The sequence below is a fragment of the Tauraco erythrolophus genome, chromosome 4, assembly GCF_009769465.1.
Source record: "Tauraco erythrolophus isolate bTauEry1 chromosome 4, bTauEry1.pri, whole genome shotgun sequence".
NCBI lineage: Eukaryota > Metazoa > Chordata > Aves > Musophagiformes > Musophagidae > Tauraco > Tauraco erythrolophus.
In genome coordinates this window covers 4243376-4264592 of record NC_141468.1, presented here as the reverse complement: position 1 = coordinate 4264592, position 21217 = coordinate 4243376, and the positions used below count along the sequence as shown (strand labels likewise).

General features: G+C 50.7%; 1 protein-coding gene across 5 annotated transcripts; it reads right to left on the bottom strand.

Annotated features, from left to right (window-relative positions):
• Positions 1-329: 329 nt before the first annotated feature.
• PFKFB3 (6-phosphofructo-2-kinase/fructose-2,6-biphosphatase 3) lies at positions 330-19560 on the bottom strand. 5 transcript variants are annotated; one of them, XM_086609747.1, is made up of 15 exons: positions 19448-19560; positions 13712-13837; positions 13289-13385; positions 12747-12813; positions 12518-12592; positions 12156-12212; positions 10236-10360; positions 9260-9467; positions 8171-8317; positions 7693-7797; positions 7110-7239; positions 6840-6902; positions 6605-6669; positions 4857-5027; positions 330-809 (listed from the first exon to the last, which is right to left on the bottom strand). In XM_086609747.1, exons 1-15 carry the CDS (start codon positions 19524-19526, stop codon positions 780-782), a joined length of 1545 nt encoding a protein of 514 aa, XP_086465873.1. In that variant the 5' UTR covers positions 19527-19560; the 3' UTR covers positions 330-779. The 5 variants fall into 5 exon arrangements, with proteins under 5 accessions (XP_086465873.1, XP_086465876.1, XP_086465874.1 ...); XM_086609748.1 differs by lacking the exon at positions 330-809 and adding an exon at positions 3453-3727; XM_086609746.1 differs by lacking the exon at positions 330-809 and adding an exon at positions 3453-3727 and having other exon boundaries at positions 4857-5023; positions 6523-6669; positions 19451-19560.
• Between the last annotated feature and the right edge of the window lie 1657 nt (positions 19561-21217).

Below are 21217 nucleotides of genomic sequence, written 5' to 3'. Positions count from 1 at the left end.
GGATGAAAGCATCACCCCAGTCAGCATCAGCGTGGCTGCCCCGGCAGCTCGTGACCAGTTTTAGAAGCAGATCTATATTCTCTGCAAACTCCTTTAAGCTGTATTGACTAAAAAAAGAATGGTTTTGGTTTTTTCTTTTTTTTTTTTTTTCTTTTTTTTTTTTTTTTTGTTAAACCCAGCAGTTCTCGCTGCGAAGGACTTTGCACAACTGCTTTCCCCATGCTTGTGCGAACCAGGCTGTAGCATGGGAAAAGGACTGCAGCACAGCATGTTACGGGCTTTCTTGAAGAGTAATTAATAATAATAATTATTATTATTTTTTAAAAAAAAGCAAAATCCCTTTGCTGCCCCCCCCCTTCCCTCTACTTCTCTGCTAACCCCGCGCCATCCACATATATACACCCCACCCAGAGACAGATGGGTACCAATCACCTATACAAAAGGAGATCAAAACCGCTTACGGAGGAAAATTAAAACCCCTGTGCGCTAGAAGCACGTTACAGCCTGCTACGATCTAAGGGGACGCCGGAGAGGAGAGCCAACGCCGCAAGCCCGAAGAGCTGGTGGTGCCCCCGGGGAGCCGGGCTCCTCTCCGCCGCTCTCCTGCAGCTCTCCCCCAGTTCAGCAGAGCAGTTTGCAGATGAACAGGCGTGGGTAGGAACAGCCAAGGGTCCACCTCGCCGCAGACGGAGGAGACCGGTTTTTATAAGCAAGCTTCGGAAACAGCAGTGGGATGGGAAGCTGGCGTCGCCGGTGATGTCACGATAGCGTCAACGGAGTCACGACGGCTTCTGCGAGTTGTTCATGTTCTGTAACGAGAGGGGAAGGAGCGGGGTTGGGGGTCGTGTCAGAGCCCCATCCCAGCAGCATCTTCTACGTGCACATCAAGAAGGGGACAGAGGGTTGTAACAGAACGCCACGGCACGGGTCACTACGAAAGCACCCACCACAGAGCAGAGAACACTGTCTACCCATGGGAATTTGACAGAGACATCCCTAAAAACTGAGCTAAAAAAAAATAGGCAACCCTCCCACCCCACCTGGTCGACACTTTTGAAGCTGCTCTTTGATCCATGCAAGGCAAGGTGACAGAGGACTGTGATGCTCATTCAAGGAGCCCAATTAAACATCTCCCTTGCTTTTCTTGAGGGCGGGCAGTGTCCCCCATGCCTACCAAGGAGGAGGTCACTGTGTGCCCATCCTTGGAACTGCCAAGAAGAGGCAGCTCCCACCGGAACCAGCATGGTGACCAACCACCACCAGGGGTACAGCAGGAGCACCTGCTCCCCCAATGACACCCCATGAGGTGTCAAGGGCCCGTGGGCTGGCAACAACAGGCACCCACCAGCACACGGTGAGGACCACAAAACCAAAGACAAACAGCTAAACACAAGCAGGACCAGCCTTGAGGGCAGTGGCTGGAGGAGAGCATCTACTAGAGGAGAAACTCAAGGGGAGATGATCACAACACGGACATTTCCCAACTTACAAAACTACACGAAACACGGTGGGGAAAAACAAGCTAGGAAACAGCTAGGAAGGTTTCTCAATATAATTTTTTTTTTTTTTTGCCTTCTTTTTTTTATTCAGTTTTACTAAACTGCCTCTTACAAGCACCAGGAATCCCAGTCAGGCTACGAGGCAGAGCAGGTTGAGCTGTTCTCTGTTATCTAAGGAGACAGGAGGAGGGTTAGGGAAAAGCCACATGCACCACAGCCATTTACCTTGGAAATATTAGCAAAGAGAAAACTTTGAGAAAGTGACAAACGGGTCGTCTTTAAGCATGAAAAGTGAAGGGGAGAAGAAGGGAGGGGGATCAGGCCATTGTTAAAAAGTGCACTGTGGATCACAAACCAAGCAAAAGGAAAAGAAATTGTCATGCTAGGTAGTCCCGTGACCCCAAAACCAGCTCGATCCCCCAGCCAGGAGGACTCTGAGGTACACAGCCATGTCCTCAGTCTCTCCAGCTGTCCCCTGGTCAAGATCCAAAGAGTGAGGACTGATGCAACAAAGCACCCACCACCAACCAAGTCCCATATGTAAACTGGATTCCATCTCCCTTGACCCCATATAGGTTGTGGTAGGACATAGTGAGGACCGGATGCACGCACATATGAGGCAACAGCCTCCAAGAGAGGTACTGACACCAAGTCTTTGGTTTGGGGTGTCTTCATTCCCTCAAAAGCAGCCTTTAAGTCTCACACTAGTAGGTGGAGGATGGCTCCCAGCAGCTGGAGATTTTAAACTTGCTGCTGCCAGCCTACAGCTGGGATGGGTACCATCACTGTCTTCTCCAGCAGAGCTCCTGGTCTAGCAAGACCTGATACAGCCATCTCCCAAACTCAACATTAGAGCGTGTTTTCAGTGTCCCAGCCAGCACTGAGGCATGCAGTGCTTTTTATTACAACATGGATGGGAAAAAGGTGGATGGAGGGATGGATAAAATACAAAAAAAAAACACTTTCAAAGCAACCTAAGACCACCAGGCACTTCACCAGGGGCTTTTGTGTCCCCAAGCAGCAAGGGAAGGAGCACAGACATGCAGGCCATGCTGAGCAACTCAACCTCTACATTCACCCAGGAGCATGAGTGTGATGATCTTCCCCAGCCCTTCACCCAGCAAAGCCAAGCCTGATGTTCCTAACAGTCCTTTTTCTCAAAAATGTTTACTCTAAAAGGGGAAGAAACGTGAAGTACACCAGCTGTGACATGCAAGCAGGGCTGAGTTCTGGCCTGGCTGTTTTATATCAAATCCCTCCATCTTCAGCCCACAAAATGAACCAGGACATGGATGCACGTAAGCTGATTCCAAGAGGTCTATAGAGGACAAAAAGACCCCTGGAACTCGGCTCAGCTGCCAAAGTATCCCTGGTCTTTGAGAAGACATTTGAGCACAGCTCAACGACTGCGGCTCTCAACTCAATGATGTAGCACGAATTAAGTCCAAAGCTTCAAATTTATCCAGAAGCTGTCATGTCCCTATTACAGAAAGATCTAACAGCACTACTGAGCCAAACTGCCAAAGCCTTGATTGTTCATAATTAGTGTATTAAATGCTCAAGGCACCTTGCTGCCTTAACAGAGGTAGAAGAGGACAACACCCTTGCATCTACTCTGTCCAAGACATCTAGGCAGACTGTTCTCAAAATCCAGGTTTTTCAGAACTGCGGATGCCAGGACTGAGGATCAGTCCAGCTCCAGAACACACACTCCTGCTCCCACACAGGTGATAAAACCCTGGTGGGGGCTGAGGTCAGAACCTTCTCAGAGATCAATCCAGGGCCATCACTCAGACACACTCTGGAGCCCTTGGGAAGGACAGACCACATGGGTCTATCACCTACAACACAACGCGCTATCGCACAGGAGAACCTCAGGAAAATCCAACATTCCACGACTGTCCAAGGAGGAGGTAGGGAATTTAGACATCATCAATAGAGGCCAACTGATAATTTGCTTCATTTCTCAACAAAATTGGAACATTTAATCAAACTAGGATACTTAAGGGTTGGACAAAGCAGCACCCATAGCCTCCTCTGCACCTTTCCTAAAACGTATGAAAATCCCACACAGAGAGAAATATTAACTTCAAGAAGCCCACACGCCGGCCAGTTTTCACAGCAACAACAAAACAACCGATGGGATGGCGAGAGACATGGAAAGAGGGGGAGAGGAGGGGGAATAAGACGCAAGAAGGTACTTACAGGCATGCCTTCCCTAGTAAAGGCTGCAGAGAGACAGAGAGAATGGAAAGAGGTGTCAGTAATGCCGCGCGAGACCGGGCAGAGGACACTGGACAGCAGCAAGGGGCACCCGAACAGCAAGAGCTTCCAAACCCAAAGCTGGCAGAGGGTTTGCTGCAAGACTCAACCAGCCCAAGTAGAGCCCTGAAAGCTGAGAGGCAGACAGAGTTGCTCTGCTCGGTGCTTTGCTGGGGTGGGAAGGCTCATGAGAAGTGGCCACCAAGCAGAGCGGTTGGAGCACGGCCCCCTTCCTAACCTGCCCAGGATCTGGCCGAGAGGACACCAAACAACACAGACAACACGAAGAGGGCCTGGGCGAGACAGCGAGATCCAACAGGCAGCTGGAGGGAAGCGCAGCATGGCAAAGAGGCTTCCTATCTATAGGAACCACCCCAGCTCCTTAATGAGCACAGTGAGGGGGGTTTTGCTCCTGGAGAAGCGTGCAGCAAGGTCTCTCTTTCTATGTCCCTTCATGGGTGCATGAAAGAGGAGAGGAAACATGAGCATCACAGTAGCCACCCACAGGGTTTCACCCAGGGCTGCAGAAGGCAACTGGCTTCACCATGCCAAGAGGCTTCTACTCGTTTTTCGGTCCATTTTGCCTATTTCTCTGGGAAGAAGATCCCTCCAGAGACAGGTCCTGGAAACTCCTTCTCAAGGGAAGCACAAGAAAATTTGCTTTATTACAATGCCCAGGTCTACCCTAGAGCTGAGCACATCCAAGGGGAAGGCACGAGCCCTTCGGTCCTGCCCACTCCAGAGATGCAGATCCTTAAGGGTTTGATACCCCAATGGCAGATGGTCAAGGCACTAAATTAAGGCAGCTAGAGCTCTGGAGGGTTTCCAACGCTCTCAAAACCCAAAAGAGGATCAACAACGACCCTTTGCCAGGTGCTCCCGAAACCAATCCAAAGGCAGGGAGGGACAGCAGCCGTTGGAGAAGGATGTATCTCAGACAGCAGCACAGGTTGCGACAAGCGCGAGCTGTTCCCCCAGCTTCAGGAGTGACAGGAGGACAACAGACAATAAAACAACAAGAACAACGACAAAAAAAAAAAAAGAAAAACAAAAAAAAAAGGAAAACAAAACAAAACAAAAAAGAGTTCAACTAACTTGTCCCGGCAGCTGCGTGGGCACTTCCTGAGGAACACAGCCTGGCAGGGCGGAAGAAACAGCCACATGCTCCTCAAAGCTGTTGATGCGAGGTTTTTTGGTGGGCTCTGGGCTTGCTAGAGGGGTAACGCTATTACGTCTCATGAGCGGGTTAGGTCCCTTCTTTGCTTCCTAAATTAGAGTGAGACAAAGGAGAAAAAAAAAAGAATAAATAAAAAAAAGTAAAATAAAAGAAAATAAAGGGAAGAAGGCGACAGTTATAAAGGAAAAAAAAAAGAAGCAGGTTGTTTTGGTTTTGTTTTTTTTTCTTTAAAGCAGCCTCTGCTTTTCCCCCACAATCGCTGTCGACGTGCAAAGGATAAACTGAAAGGCTCCGGACACCGAAAAATAAAACCCTAATGCAAAACGTTCAAGAATGCAGCGTCATTTCCCAAAAAGGGGAGGAAACCAAAAAAACACAACCCAAAAAGGCCCTGTACTCAGAAACGAGACAGACTTTCTCCTCACCTGAGCCTCTGCTCACAAAAAAGTGAATACAGATTGCTAAAAAACCCAACCCTAATCAAAAGCCACGACAGAAAGAGGTGCCCATCGGTCTCCTCCTCGAAGCCGGTCCCTCCAACCCAGGGAGGGGGGTGAAAGCAAGAAGAGGGAAGACGAGCCAGCCCGGGGCTGATAAGGAAGATTTGGGAAGTGGGGGCAGAGCAGCCAGCCAAGGTCAGCACCGCACCAAACTCCAACTCAAGCCAGGTGGGATGGAGGGCTGGAGCCGGCGCAGCCAAGCGGAGGGACCTGAGCGCTTCCCACGTGTCTCACTCCATCCTACCTGCAGCCCACCACTCTCCTGCCATCCCCAGCAAGGCTGGTGGAGGAGGACATCGATGGTCCCTGCAGCGGGGAGGGGAAGGACTGGCTTCCCCCCCTGCTATGGCCACAAGGAGGGAAAGGCGGCTCAGATGCTGCCACTTGCTGAGGTTGGGAAGTGAAGAAAAGGAGATGTGGGCCAAAAGGGGACAGCTCTGACCATTCAACATCCAGACAGGCTCCATCACCACTCAGCACAAGTTGGAAATGTCCCAGCAGCCAGGACATGATGACTGCCAGGGTCTCTGGGGTCCCCCTTGGGCAGCTGTCCAGCCCTGACACCGAGCTGATGTCCCCTGTTTTGGCCTCTGAGCTCCCAGTGGAGCACGGGGCAGATAGACCCAACCTTACGAGGGTTTTCCTCCACACGAGGGGTCTCCTCCCCACAGCATCGCCAGCCCAGCGCCATCACCTCCCACCCTACAGAACGGCACTCTGGTAGCCCCACAGAGCCATAGGCACACCAGGGGAAAAAAAAAATGCAAAGGCAGGAGACGTTGGGCAAGGTGTTGAGCCCAGGCTCTGCCAGCCAGTTGGGAGATGCCAGCTTCTCCATCCGTGGCTCCCTTTGCCGCTCAGATGAGCGGATGACTACACAGGTGAAAGTCAGAGACCGGGGAGGAGATTTCCCTGGGCCAGCTTTTATCTGGGCAAACACACTGGGAAGCAGGCACATGAAACAGTCCTTTTCCCTTGGAAAATCCTCAGCTGGTCACATCTTTGCAGATTAAGAACCCATCTGATGCCCCAGCCCTTCAGCAGCACTCGCGAGCATCCAGCTGAGCAACCTCTCCATGCCCACCCCTGGTGTCCTCACTGCCAACTGACCGTAGGGGAAAGGAGGGGGCCACCAAGGGATGGCTCTGAGGAAAAGCAACACTCACCTCTGGCTGTTCTCTGTGGGTGTTGACGGCTTCGATGTTCAGCGAGATGGACTCCACCCGGCAGCCTGCAGAAGGGAGCACGAGGAGACAGAGAGGCCATCAGCAAACTCAATGGGCATAGGATGCTACAGAGTGCTCCGTCCCAGACCTCTGCTTTTCTCCCAGAGGCAGATTGGATTCAGGAGGAGGTACAAGTCGAACCCCTTGCCATGTTTAGTAGAAAGGCCCCACTTACCATAGGCCACCGGGGTCAGCTTCAACACTGTGTGAAGGGGACATTTCAGGTAGGGCATTTCATCTGCCGAGAAAGCAAAGCAAGAGGGTTATCCCATCCCCTCTCCAAAAAACAGCCTTAGACGACATCATCAACAGCTAAGGCCATCCCACATCAGAGACACACACTCCAGGCCCTTCAGGAACCTGACCACATCTCTCATCTCCTTAGAGCTATCGATCATCCCTCCTCCAGCAGTATCAATCCTCTTCCCAGGGACAGGGAGCTCACCCGCACTCTTGTCCAGAAAGTATGCCAGGAGACAGCGCATGACAGCCTGGTGACAGATCACAAGAACGTTCTCTTGTCTCTCCAGCTCCATGATGACCGGCTCTAGGCGCTGCACCAGATCTTGGTAGGACTGAGACAGAAGAAGGGAAGGGAGATATGGCATAGAATCAAGAAAACAAGCACCTCGCAAGAAATAGTGGTCCTTGTCTTGGTCCCTCTATTGACTTCATGCCCTTGACTAAACTAAACCAACATAATTACTGCTAAAAACAAGCAAAGTTCAACAAAGTCTCATCTTCAGACTATTCTAGAATGTAGCTACTTCTTCTGGTCAGAAGGGAAAGAGGCCATCCTACTAGGTTGCTATCAAGTCAGTGGGACTATTATTATGTTTCTCAATGAGATCTTCATGTACCATGGTTTCCTAAGAGCTCAATGCAAAATGGGAGCCCTGACTCATCTTGGTTCTAGTTTCTTGGAGCACTTGCTGCTCCTCTGCTCCAAGTGTAGAGGACAGCATGAAGACAAGAAGGCCATGTTTAAATTAAGAGCCACATGTCTGAAGGTCTCCTTGCAAACCTACCTCTCCAGAAGGATAGCGGTAGTAATATTTATCCTGATCGCGTAAAGCAAATTCCTCTGGATGCTGCTCCCTGATTTCTTCATATGTCATTTCTTCACACACACCCTGCCAGAACAGGACATCCATGAGGTTACTAGACATGCTCAAGTCAAAAAGCATCAGCACGCCCAACAGGCAAGACCTTCTCCAAAGCAATTGTCTATAAACCTCTGAGTGGTCAGCTGCGGAGCAGTTCCAAGCAAAAAAATCTTTTAATCTGCTCATTCAAGCCAACGTCTTGAAGCATCAGCACGAGGTAGAGCTAATACCAGAAGCCAAATTGTGAGTACTGCGAAAGTACCACTCTCTCCCTCAGAAGGTGGACCTCCCCACAAAAGATAAGATTTAAAGAAAAGTGAAAGGGTCAGTGCTACCACCCTCTCCGTCAAGCGGCAACCAGCATGATCCAGCGGTTCCTACTGCGATCAAAGATACTTACAGCATCTATTTCATTGAGGGCCTTCCACTGCTCATAGGGCAGTTGGAGAGCTTCTGCCGTTTGGATTGTCCTCTTTAGTTGGCTGGTCCAGACTTTGAGGTCCTTCAGGTTCTGCTCTTCAACAAACTCGTTCAGTGCCAGTGCAAACTGTGGGACACAAAAAAGAGGTTGAGTCCTGATCCACAGCTTCCCAATAGGCCTTATTCCCTGCTTCCCAGTAAATGATGCCTTCTCCAGTTTTGCCTTCCATAAGCAGCTGTATTAGCCTTCTGCTCTGAGGTGAAGAGTGGCCACACATGCATTGATCCATTGAGCAACCTGATCTAGTGGAAGGTGTCCCTGCCCATGGCAGGGAGGTTGGAACTAGATGATCTTTACGGTCCCCTTCCAATCCAAACCATTCTAGGATTCCATGATCCCCAAAAGCTACGAGAGGTATAAGAACAGAGAGGAAACAGAGGAGAAAACAGCAGCCTAATGTCATCAAGGAACAACATCAACATCCAAGAAACAGCACCACAACCTGGGCTCTGCTACAATGCAGTGGAAGATCCTTGGCCACCCTTAACCACAGCTCTGCTTATTTGTCATAGAGCTAAATCAATGTATTCTGTAGTCCTTGATAATAGTCACACCTCAGATGACTCCATCTGGACTTCAAAATGGTCTAGCAAGCCAAAATAGTTATTAACCCTCCCTGAAGCAGCATGTTTGACCATGTCTTTGAAGAATCAAGTATTGAGCAATCCGAAAGCACCCTCGGAGTTGGCTATCCCTACCGAAGGATGGCAGCAGTCCTACATCTTGCCCTGCCTGTGCAAGGTCTGACCAATTCCACAGAGACACTCATATCCTTTCTTTCCCAGAGATTTCTGCAGCCCAGCCTCTGTTTACTCCTAACTACATGCAATGTCAATGACTGGAAAGTCTTGTTTTGAGGCCATGCCCAAGCCCAAATTTAACCAGCCCTATAGATGGATCCTCTGAACACCCCAGCTGTCATCATACATATACTTAACCCAACGCACAGCGTCTCCTACAGCCAAATCACTCCTAGAAGCCATAAGGCAATATTCCTTTTCCTCTTACCTTCTTGCCCCTGTTGGAAAGGCCTGAGTCACCTCCAATCTTCCCCTTGAGGTTGAACTCACTCTCACCATGACGACAGAGATAAATGGTACGGGGCTGGACATGGATATTCATCAGGTAGTAAACAATCCTGCTCTGGATGTGATCCTGAACCCTGTTGACCAGGAATCGCCGGCCGACATCGATGACTTTGATGAGAGAAAGCTCCCTAGGAAAAGCAGAGCAAGGATGAGGGGGGTTGCCAGTGGGGAAAGCAGAAAGAAGGAAACACAATCCTTGAAAAAAAAAACAGTCTTGTGAGGTATCTCAGTCAACATAATCACCAAGCTAAAAGGATTTCCTGCAGGCTATTTTCAACGGGAAGTCAACAGGTAACAGTGATTCATGGAGAGCTAACACCAGTGTAATCGCCATTCCTCCTTGCAGCAGTAAAGAGGATTAAGTAAGACTAGCAGGGAGCACGTTCCTCCCCAGGACAGAGCTCAGCAGGACCAGGATAATCCACGCAGGGCACACAGACGTACTTGTCAGCCGTGGAAAGGCTGGGAGGTGCCTACATGGTCATGCAGGACAGCAAAGGTCTTCCCAGGGCAGACAACTAGGTGGAAACCACAGGGCTTGCTCAACTTTGTGGTTTGAGCCTGTTCAAGCAATCACCTTCCGAGGTGACAAAAGCACCTCGGAAACACTCAAACTGAACTGCTTTTCCAAAACCTTTGTATTTGGGCCTGCACAACCAGTGTATGAGCCCAGAAGAGCCTGGGAAGGTTTCAGTGCCCAGCTCCTTGGCAAAAGGCTGGGGAAAAACCAGCATTTTCAAGGAAGAAGCCAAATTCATCATGAGGTTTGGCCATACATTATTCTAGCACCATCATATATTTGAAGATTAAGCAAAATACAGCTCCATGCTTTATTACTCCTCTCCTGGGAGAAGAAAGGCATTCAAGCCAGTTCAGAAGTCAGCAAAGCCTCTTACCGGTCATAGTCATCGGGGTCGAGGGGCTGGTAGCTGGCCTGGTAACAATTGATCCTCTTCATGAAGTCCTCCATGGCATCGGTCGAATTACAGTCCCGGTAATCCGGGCTGGACAATTTGACTTGCTGCAGCAGGAGAGAAAACACATCCCAAGGAGAGGTTAGGAGGCTTTCCAAGCCAGACCATGCTCATCTCACATTTCAAAGTCCTGTCAAGACCCAGCTATCAGCTGAGCCACTCTGCAGTCATCACTTGTCATAGGACAGAAAAGAAGCAAACAAGACCCAAAGCTAAGCACAAGGTGGAGAAAATCTGGTATAAACCATTACATAACCAGTACAGATGCATATCAGTCCACTCTCGTTCTCCCAAGAACTGGGGTAGCACCTCACCACCCAACACAGTGGGAAAATTGAGCGTTTTTTTTATGGCTTTTTTTAAGTATTAGGTTTAAACAGTTCGAGCAGAGAATGAAAAGTGAATGAGCTTAGACACGATGCTTGTCCCAGGCCTTTTGAATGAATAAAGCTCCAGGAGGTAGAGGTCAACCTGGCTGTCCACCATCTGAGGCAGCAGGATAACATTCAACCCCTTTCTGTGGGGTTATTTGCTACAAGCTACTGGGCTGAAAGATGCCAGAAACGGGCAACGTGAATATCCAGAACTCTCACGGACTAAGTTCTGCCTGAACTACTGTTAACAGGCTATTTTTCCTGAAGATTTGGGTTTGAGCAGCAGCATTACACATTAGTAACTTCACAAGCAATCCCAAAACCAACAGGATAACGTAACCGAGCAACACCTACGGCAGCACCTCAGGCCCACAGCATATTTTCCACACTGATCCCAGCACTAAGAGCACCATTCATCTGCAGTGCCCCATGGAGAAAAACCTACACTCAGCTAGTAGTTCATTTTCTCCCCCTTCAACCGCTAGTTTCCAAAGAAAGGGATTAAATCCTCAAAAAAAAAAAAAATCCAGCTTCAGGATGTTGCAAAGGAGAGGGGAAAAAAAAGAAAAATAAGAAAAAAGAATATAGAGCAAACTGAGCATTTTATTAGCATCATGGACAAGGCTGTGTGCAACCTCCCAAAAAGCTCATCGCTGGCAATGGACACCAGCTCACAGCAGGAGTAAAAGCCATGCTCTAGCCCCTACCACAGCATCCTTTGTGGAGCCCGTCCCAGGGGCAGAACAAAAACCCTTCTCACAGACTTACACCATAAATGGGCTCAAAGTTCAGACATACAACTGGAGATAAGGGCTGGAGCGGATCCCAGTGGAGGAAAGGACATTTTCATTCAAGCTAATCATGCCCAGGTAGACCAAATAACATCTACCTGTCCTAGCCAAGCCTAACAGGAGCTCTTCTGCTGGTGGGAAATCAAAAATCCAGCAGCTCCCAAAGTAGTTGAGAAGCAATGCCTTATGCTGCTCTCCCAGCCAAGACTTCAGCTAGCTGAAGAAATCTCTTGGAGGTTTCTAAGCTGAGCTGCATTTCTTCTCAAAGCAGAGCCCAATAGATTTTGGGAAGCTGCATGTGGCTGAAGACACTTAGTCTGCCTGCTCGCCAATGGAATTTAAACCCTTAACTGCATCCATCACTTCCAAAAAGTGGGACTTTGAGGGGGGGCCAAAGCATCCTGAATGCTTTCTGTCCATAAGTTACAGATCAACAGATATGCAGAGAGCACAGAAGGGAGCTGGGGAAAGGCTACAACAACTTTTATTTTCATTACTTCCAGGTGGCTCTGGGAGATAAAAGCTCCTGTCTCATCCCAGGACAAACATATCATAAAAAGATAAAAACCTCCTAATCCTCAACCAACTCGGTCAAGACATTCTGACAAGAAATCAGCTGAGCACAGGTGGAAAATCCTCCAGGAGGGAAAACAAAAGCAAGATGTTTCCATGCTTACCCTAACATTGGTGGCAACTACCGTGGGATCATTGCAGACGGATTCAATGAAGAACACCTGCAAAGCAAAACAAAGTTCACCTGAAGGCCAGCAATAAGGTTTGCAGCATTCAACCAGCTCCTTGCTCAACCCAGCCCTCTTCCCTCCTTGACAGGAGAGCTCTCCCTCTGCCCCACTCCCATCGTTTCCTTCTCCGGGGCTCAGGATTGGGAATAAAGGAAGAGTTTCACATTTTTAATCCAACCCAGCAGTGAAATCTCCCTGACACAGGACCATCATGTGGACAAGCTCATGAAAGAAGATACACCAACGATACGCTAACGTGGACTATGCAATACAGGCAGCAGCCTGATGGTACCAACCTTGAACCCATTTTCTTTGGCAAAGTTTAGGATCATCCCTCTCCTCTCCCGCGTGGTATTGGTGGCATCGAAAACCTTTAAAAGCAAAGATTTCAATCAGCACCAAGAGCAGCTGGTCTCCTACTGAGCCCTTCCTCAGAGAAGGAACTGCAGAGCGAACGGCACAGGGCACAGCGCCTTTGGGACCACGACTGCTGCCAAACCCTGTGGAACACATCTCAGATCTTACCGCAATCTGGCCAGCCTCCTCCGTCAGGTATAGCTTGACATCCCTCAAGGCAGCCAGGGCACATTGCCTGCAAAAGAGGTGAAAGACACGTGGTCCCGATGTCCTCGGAGATGCTTGCAGCAGCCAGAGCACAGACCCCTCGCAAAGGAGGGCGGGCTTTGCAGCTCCTCCTTGCCACCTCCCCGCTTGTCTCAGGGACACTTAGGAAAGACATCCTCAGTCTGCTAAAAACACAAGAGCCACACATGCCAAGCAGCACACTGGTCTTTGCAGCAGAGGCAACACTGGATGAAGAAGCAAAGGCCACACCTCATGGCAGACCTCATACCCTACATCACTGAGCCTGGAGGTGATGCGTTGGTGACCCTAAAGCTACCAAGCTCTGACAACTTCAGTTTTCAGCTCTTTGCAGCAAACCATAAGCTGGAGCCCAGTTTCCGTCTGTCACCCCCAAAACAAGCTGGGCAACCCCACTGCCGGCCATGGGCTTCACCACCCATTTGGGACCTGGGTATAAGAACAGACGTGGTGACCACACTTACCTCCTGACTTTCATGGCCTCCTCGTTGTCAGGGCGGAAGAAGTCATAGGAGCTGTAATGCTTCACCGCCTCACGGCGATACTCCCCCACATTGAAAACTGCATGGGAAAGGCAAAGACCATCAAAACCAGGAGCAGGCACCAGCACAGCTCAACTTAACTGTGCAGCTCCTGCAGATAATGCTTTCTAGCCATGGGCCAAGAGGTGACATCCTCAGAGCAAAAGGCTCAGGGACATCCCTTGGTCTTCAAAGTGAAGGAGAACCTGGGCTGCAGCAGAAGCAATGGGAGGACATGGATATTTGGCCCATGGGATCGTGTAAAGATCCCCCACAATCTGCCAGTCCCCAAGGGACTAAGCTCCTTGAGCATCTTCCAAGGACCCAGATTCCGTGCTTTGCCCAGGCAGCCAGTGAAAGTCTCACCTTTTGTTGGGACACCAATCCAGTTGAGGTAGCGAGTCAGCTTCTTGGAGATGTAGGTCTTCCCACGGGCTGGGAGGCCAACCATCACTATCACGGTGGGGGAATTGGCAAGCTGCGGCCCACAGGCTACAAGAAGGAGAAAGCACAACACGAGCAGCTGTTAATCCTCCAGCTCGTCTTGTATCAACCCTACAAGGCACTTGCTTCTTGACCCAACCTTCCCCCAAGTCCTTCAGCAGCTAGAGGAAACCCAAAGCCTCTGCTCCCCCTACCTCCTGTGCATCCCTCTCATGAGCCTGGGCAACCAAAAGCTTGAGCAGGCGAATCCACTGACTTGTTTTTGCAATGGGATCTGCTGAACGAGCACATGTCAGAGCAGGAGGCATGGTGGATGGCTCCACAGCTGCCCACAAGTGAGACAAGTGCCCCAGCTAAGCCATGCTGACCCAAATTCACCCTGGTGCCACCCAAATGAGGGGGACAGGTGTCACAGCCTGACAGCTGTGGCACAAAGAGAACATCCTGATGGCTGTAAAATGGGCAAGGAACCAGCAGCTGCCTCAGGTTCCCTGCAGGACCGCTGTGCCTCAGTTTCCCCATTTGAAAAAAAACAAACAAACAAAAAAAAAAAAATCAAGGCAAACACAACCTCCCATTCCCACAGTCTGGCCAGTCCTGTGAAAAAGCTGGGAAGGGCCAAGGGCTTTGGTCCAGTCCCTGCAGCAGTGCGCTTCAGATATGGCTGCTGTGCTGAAATACCAGGTCTGCACCGACATCTTCAACCACAGACAAGATCTTCCAAAAACTTTTGCTAGCTTTTTAGCTGATACACATGCAAATGTAACCAACTACCTGGTGTAGTGGAGGGTGTCCCTGTCCATGGCAGGGGGGTTGGAATTAGATGATCTTTGAGGTCCCCTCCAACCCAAACCATTCTGTGATTCTGTAACTGTTTTTCCTGAAGACAAGCAGGGCTCGAGGACTACAGAACCACTGGCATTTAAAAGCAGATATATTAGAGTAACTTATTCCTCATAAATTTGTTTTAAACTGGGTGGTTTTGCTGTTGTTGTGAAGAGAATCCATGTCAAACAGCTGGAAATAAATCCAGAGGCATCACTTAGTGATGACTTGGCAAGCGAAGAGAAGCTCCTCTCCGATGCACCCGAATGGCACAGACAAAATGCAGCCAAACCCCCTGCCAGGCTGCCCAGGTGAATCACTTCTCCCCCCATAAATCCTTTAGAAAGCAAATTCCTGGTTCGGTTTGGAGGAAATTCCTGAGGTTACAGGACTGGGAATGCAGTTTGGGAATTTAGTCCTCCACAGCCCAGTTGCAGCATCACGGGATGTGTCGGGGCTATCTGGACCAGCTGTGGCAGCATCCCTGCTCCTGCCCAGGGTTTGCCCTGCAGAATTGCTCCTCACATGGTGCTGCACACACCGAAAGGCCCAGGCACAGAGCCAAGCGCTTTAAATACGAGAAAGGAAGATCTTAACGATGCCTAATGGAATTTGGATTAGCCAGCCTGCCTTTCATGCTGCCCCGGCGTGACACGCCAAGAGCCCTCGGGGCGAAGGCAGAGACCGCCCCGATAGGCGAAACCCTCCGGGGGATCTCACCCACCCTGCCAGCCAGCCAGGCCGGAGACCTCACGGGAAAGGAATGCAGGGAGCGAGTGGCTGGTGGAAGAGCCATAAAAACGCCACTTAATTACGGTCTGGGTGGAGAGCTCCCGTCCCAGCTGCCCGCAGGTGGGACCAGGAGACGTCGGTGGAGCGATTTGGGGATGCGAGAGGGTCCCCGGGATGGAGACAGACGGATTTGGGGATGCAAGGGGGTCCCCCAGAATGGAGACAGGGAGATTTGGGGATGCAAAGGGGTCCCCGAGGACAGAGACAGGGAGATTTGGGGATGCGAAGGGGTCCCCGAGGACAGAGACAGGGAGATACGGGGATGCGAAGGGGTCCCACAGGATGAAGACAGGGAGATATGGGGATGCGAAGGGGTCCCACAGGATGGAGACAGGGAGATTTGGAGATGCAAGGGGGTCCCCCAGAATGGAGACAGGGAGATTTGGGGATGGTCCCCCAGGATGGAGACAGGGAGATTTGGGGATACAAAGGGGTCCCCCAGGATGGAGATGGGGTGGTGGGTTGGGGTAGATTTTTCTCAGCAGGGATGTGGGAAGGGTAAACAAACCAAGAGGTACACAGAGCACGTGCAAAGCACATGGGATTTCTGAAATAAGGCTACAATGAAGAGTTGCAGCACTGGTGCTCTGAAGTGCAGAGCCTCCCATCATCTGCTTGGCTGTGGCACCAAAGCAGACTCAGCAGACAAGAGATGAGAAAACTACCCAAAAGAGATTTTTTTTTTTTCCCCCAAATATTCCACATTCCTCAGGCTGCTGCTGCCCTTATGCTCACTCCCTTTGTGCAACCTGCATCCCTGGTGCCACATTTCAAAAGCCCGGGCCTGCTCCCACTGATTTTGGCAGCAAGCGCTGATTTTGCATGCTGAGATACCAAGGCAGCTAGGCAACATAATCAGAAAAAAATTACTTTTTTCTCTCTAACAATCTCACATCCCCATCCAACCTATGGGCGCAAGTCCTTTTTTTTCCCAAAAAAAAACCCCAAACATATTAAATAAAGGAGGGGGGAAAGAATAATACCTGAATGAAGAAACTCCTCCTTTCCCTACCTGCCAGCAGACAAAGGATATCAAAGAGCAGAGCCAAGAGGATTTGGGGCCATTAAAATAATAGCTCTCAGAGGACGGTGACAATGATGGGTACTGTTCATGTCCCTTTGGCTCCAGACAGCTGAGACAGTCTCAGAGCTGGTGCTGTGTGGGTGCACACACATCACCTCCAAAGGGTGCTGCAGGAGTTAAAACACCTGTATTTGAGGAATCTCTCCTCAATTCGGTGTGCTGCCAAAGGAAAGATCCAGGTTCCCCTTGGACCTGTGAAAAAGCATCTGGTTACAGACCTGGGAAGAACTTCCTAAGATACCAGGGCAACTTTTGGTCAGGAACCTGAGCCCAAACCTAGCTAAATCACAAAAAGCCTCCGGGCAAACTTTGCAGGAGGCATGAAACAAAAACCAGTGTTTTGCTCCTGGTGCTTCACAAAGACCCAATTCATCATTTCTTTTCACCGCCGCTGGAAAGCTAGCAGGGATTTCAATGCATATTCATTACTTGTTATCTACATCTATCCAGGTAAGTCAAGGTCAGGGATGACTTTCGGAAGGCTCAATCAGGATATTGAGAAGCAGCTCGTCACTCCTGCCTTCTCTCTGCTAGAAAGTCAGCGCTGATGCGCTCTCATGCTTCACCGGAGTGGGAGGAAGGAAAAAAAACAAACAAAGAAGGAAGGGAATTTGCTTCTATAAAAGCTTAGGCAAAATAGTCATCTCCCCACTTCAGGCATTTTACTGTCTCCTCGTTAGAAGTGTTCCCCCACGCCACATGTTCTACATCACTCTCACATTCCCCTTTTCCAGCTCCTTCCCCGCTGCAATTCCCCGACACCTTCGCATCGCGCACACGCGTGTGCAACCGGCATCGCCCCGCCGACGCCTGAGCTCTGCTTTTGCACGCACATCCCTGGCGTATTTTCACATGCCATCATCCTCTGAGCCGGGGGAAGAGGAAGGATGCTTCCTCCTGGAGCATCTCCACCACCCCATCACCCCCCCCCCCCCCCCCCCGCCTGGCTCTGCCCATCCAGCTGCCTGCGACGACTTGACTTTTCCCAGCCCCTACGTGAGAGACGTGCAGCTTGACAGCAATTTAATGGATCGCCGTTCAAGGGCCAGATGAAGGCATCGCTCCGCATCCCTCCGAGCCTCCCCTTGGCGAGGAAGCGGACAATCGGAATAATTATTTCACGCGCAGGGAGGAGCCAGGCGGGTTTTCCGAGGATGCTCCCAGGGATGCTCCTGCTCCCTCCTTCCCCCCCTCCGGGGACCGCATCGGCCTCGCCTCTCCCTTGGACCTCCATTCCCACCCGGCTTTGTGACTTTGCTCTTTGTTGCCGCCAAGGAATTAATAGCGTCTCGAGTTTAAAATAGCCACCTTTTTTTAAAAAAAAAAATATCTAAAATAGCCACCTTGAGTTAAAAAAAAAAAAAAAAAAACAAGCTAAAAAAGCCCAATGACACTCTTCCCATGGAGCAGTGAACAGTGCCCAGCGTGGCTTGTTCCCACCCGCGAAAAAAAAATAATTACAAGCCACATATTGTATTAACAAGCCCTTTGGTGCCTTAATATATTAAAATTCTTCTCTGCCAAGGGGGATTTCTCTCCTCTGAGAAACCAGGTGAATGAAATGGAAAAAAAAAAAAAAACAAAAACACAACAAAACACAGGGAGGCTCCGCGTACACGAGGGATTTCTTTCAAAGATGTCAGTCCTCGAGAAAAATCAAATTAAGTAGCTCCATCTGCAAAGCATTAAGCCGGGCGACATTTCGCCCCGCTAAAAGCAAAGCCCCGTGGCAACCCAGATGTTCAGCCTGTTGCTAAAAGCCATTTCTCCTCCTGGCTGCAGAGCTGCCCTTGGCCAAGCACGACCTCCCCACGCAAACATCTGCCATAGGGTCCAACCATCCCTCGCTGCACGCCTGACCCATAGCTCTGGGGCAACAACACGTGGCAAATTCACAGAGTAATTTTTTTTTTTTTTTTAAAAAAAGGGGAAACTTTCCAGCCAAGGGAAATTAAACGTCCGAAGAGACTTTAAAAACGCCTGCTCGAGAAAAGCATCGGAAAGACCGAGCCACCCAAACTGCCCCAGCCACTTCCATCCTTTGCCAGGCTCTCCGCAGCCCCGGATCTGCGGATTCCTGCGACGCTTATTTGGAGTTACGTGGAGTTGCACAACTGGCAGGTTGTCAGTTTGGCTGTTGGGCGAGTGAAAAGAGCTGCCTCTTGAGCCCCAGGATTGTATTCTGTGATTCACGATTTGGTTTAGAGTAACACCGGGATGACCCAAGCGTTTGCTTTGACTAGTTTTTTTATTATTACTTAAGCTCAGAGGTTGGTTTTAAACACCCAGGATGCTCCCTGAGCTTTGAAAAGAAGGGAAATCACCGCAGGAGTTTCAGCATTAATTTTTTGCTCTCCCCTCCACCTGCCTCCCATCTCATCCCAAGCACAGAGCAGGGTAAAGTAGTAAAAGTTCAAGCGGCTATTGATCTTTTTCCCCCAAATCCATTGCCCTAATCCTGCTTCCTCCTCTCCCCCTCTCAAAAAAAAAAAAAAAAAAAAAAAAAAAAAAAATCACTACTAAATATCAGAGCAAGGTGCCAGAGACCCTGGAAATCTCAGCTAAGCTGGTACTCGAGTGCCGAGGTCAGCAACCTGCTCCCTTCCCTTTTAATCCCAGGGCTGGAGGAGGGAAGGGAGGGGGTGGCGGTGGGTGGAAATTGGGACACGCGTGTCCCAGCATCTCTCCGCATCCTCCGGTCCGCGGGGCCGGGGAGCTGCCATGTGACGGCTGCACCTTCCTCCAGCTCCCAGGGCTGGGAAGTGAGTCACGGGATGGCAGCGGGTGGGATGCGGATACAGGGAATGATGCTGGAGGAAAGGGGTGGGATATGCTGCATGGATATTATGGGAAAGGAGCGGGAGAGGGCGTTGCAAAGAGCCCCCTCCCCCGGGGTGCGCAGGAGGAGAGCTGCTTCCCACCCCACCCCACGGGGATGCTGCGGTGCCCGTACTCACAGCGGCGGGGCAGAGCCGGGCGGTTGTCATTGGGAAGCCAAATCTTCTGGATGCGGCTTTGCGTCAGCTCCATGGGCATTTTTAAAACAAAGGTCTTTTTGCGCTCCGCGTCCACCTTGATGCCTTTGCGGGGGGAGGAGGGAGGAGAAGAAAAAAAAAAAAAAGGAGGGGAAAAAATATATAATAATAAAAAATAGCTTTTTGTCGCAGTCGTCGCTTTGGAAGGTGGTTTGAACAAGCGGTTGCGGCGCTTTCGGATGCTTCTCGGAGTCTCGTTAAGGCTTTACGGCGGAGGAGGGGGAGGAGGAAGAGGAAGGACAGGGCTTCAGGGCACAAAGCCGGCAGGAACGGCAGAAACACCGCTGCTGCGTGCTTGGAAGGAGCGCGGGCGAGCCCTGCCGCTAATTTTGCAATAAATCAGGATTTAAAAAAAAAAAAAACCAAACCACAAAAAACTCTTTTAGGCAAAAAATTAAAAAAGGAGGAAAAAAAAAAAAATCCGAACGCGAGGCAGCTGGGGAAGGGCTCGCCCTGCCCGGCTCCTGCAGGGAAATCAGGGAAATGCCGCTGGCGATGCTGCTCTGCGCGTCGCTCCGCTCGCGATGAAGCGGCCGCGGCGGCCGCCGCCTATTTGTAGCGCGACAGGGGCGGCCCCGGCGGCTCCCGCCCTCCCGGGGGGGCGGCCGCGGAGGAGGAGGAGGAGGAGGAGGAGGAGGGCGGAGAGGCGGGGAGGGGGGGGACCGAGGCTCGCGCTGCCGCCTACCGCCGGCCCCCCGCACTGCAGCGGGGACAAAGGAGGCGCCGCTGCGCCCGGGGAGCTTTTGTTCTCCGGCGGGGGGGGGGGGGGGGAGGGGAGCGGCCGGGGGGGTGTGGGGGGGCATTGATTGCAGGCGGTCGCTAAGTTAAAGACGGTGAAGTTAAGAGAAAACGTAGTGGGAATGAAATGTGGGAAGGGAAATGTAAATCGGTGGAGAAGAAAAATGGTAAAATCAGGAAAATAATGAAAACGGAATGAAATGAAAACGGAATGAAACGAAAACGGAATTAAATGAAAATGGAATGAAATAAAAATGGAATGACATGAAAATGGAATGAAATGAAAATGGAATAAAATAAAAAAAAAACAAAAATATAAATTAAAAAGGAAATAAACTAAAAAAAAAAAAAAGTAAAATTAAATAATAAAAGACAAAAAATGAACAAAATAAACTAAAAATTAACTAAACTGCGGTGCCACGGGGGAAGTTGCCCGCGCGCCCCTTGCACCCCCCCGCCCCGGGGGCACCGGCCGCGGCGCTCCGCGGGCCGGGGGGCGGCGGGGGGCCGGGGTCTGCGCTCCCGCACGTCGCTCACGTCGCACATGGCGGGGCCGGGCCGGGCCGGGCCGCCTCCCCCGCCGGGGATGCCCTGGCTGCAGCGGCGGCTCCGCCTCCGCCCGCGGCCGCCGCTCCGCCCCGCTCCGCGGACGCGCAAAACGCCCGGGCGGGCGCCGGGGCGGCGGTTCAGACACCCCCGCACCACCAAACCCCCCCCCCCCCCCCGCGGCGCTCATCCGTCCCTCCCCGCAAAAAGCGGCTCTCGTGGGGGTGTGAAGAAGCGGCTGCAAAGCTGGGGATGCTCCCCGGGGATGCACGACCATGTCATCCCATTATTTTTATTCTCTTCTTCTTTATAATTTCATTATCTTAATTGTTTTATGATTTTCATTAGTTTATTAGTTTATTAAATTTATACTTCTTATTAATCCAGTGGCCGGGTTGCTGCAATGCC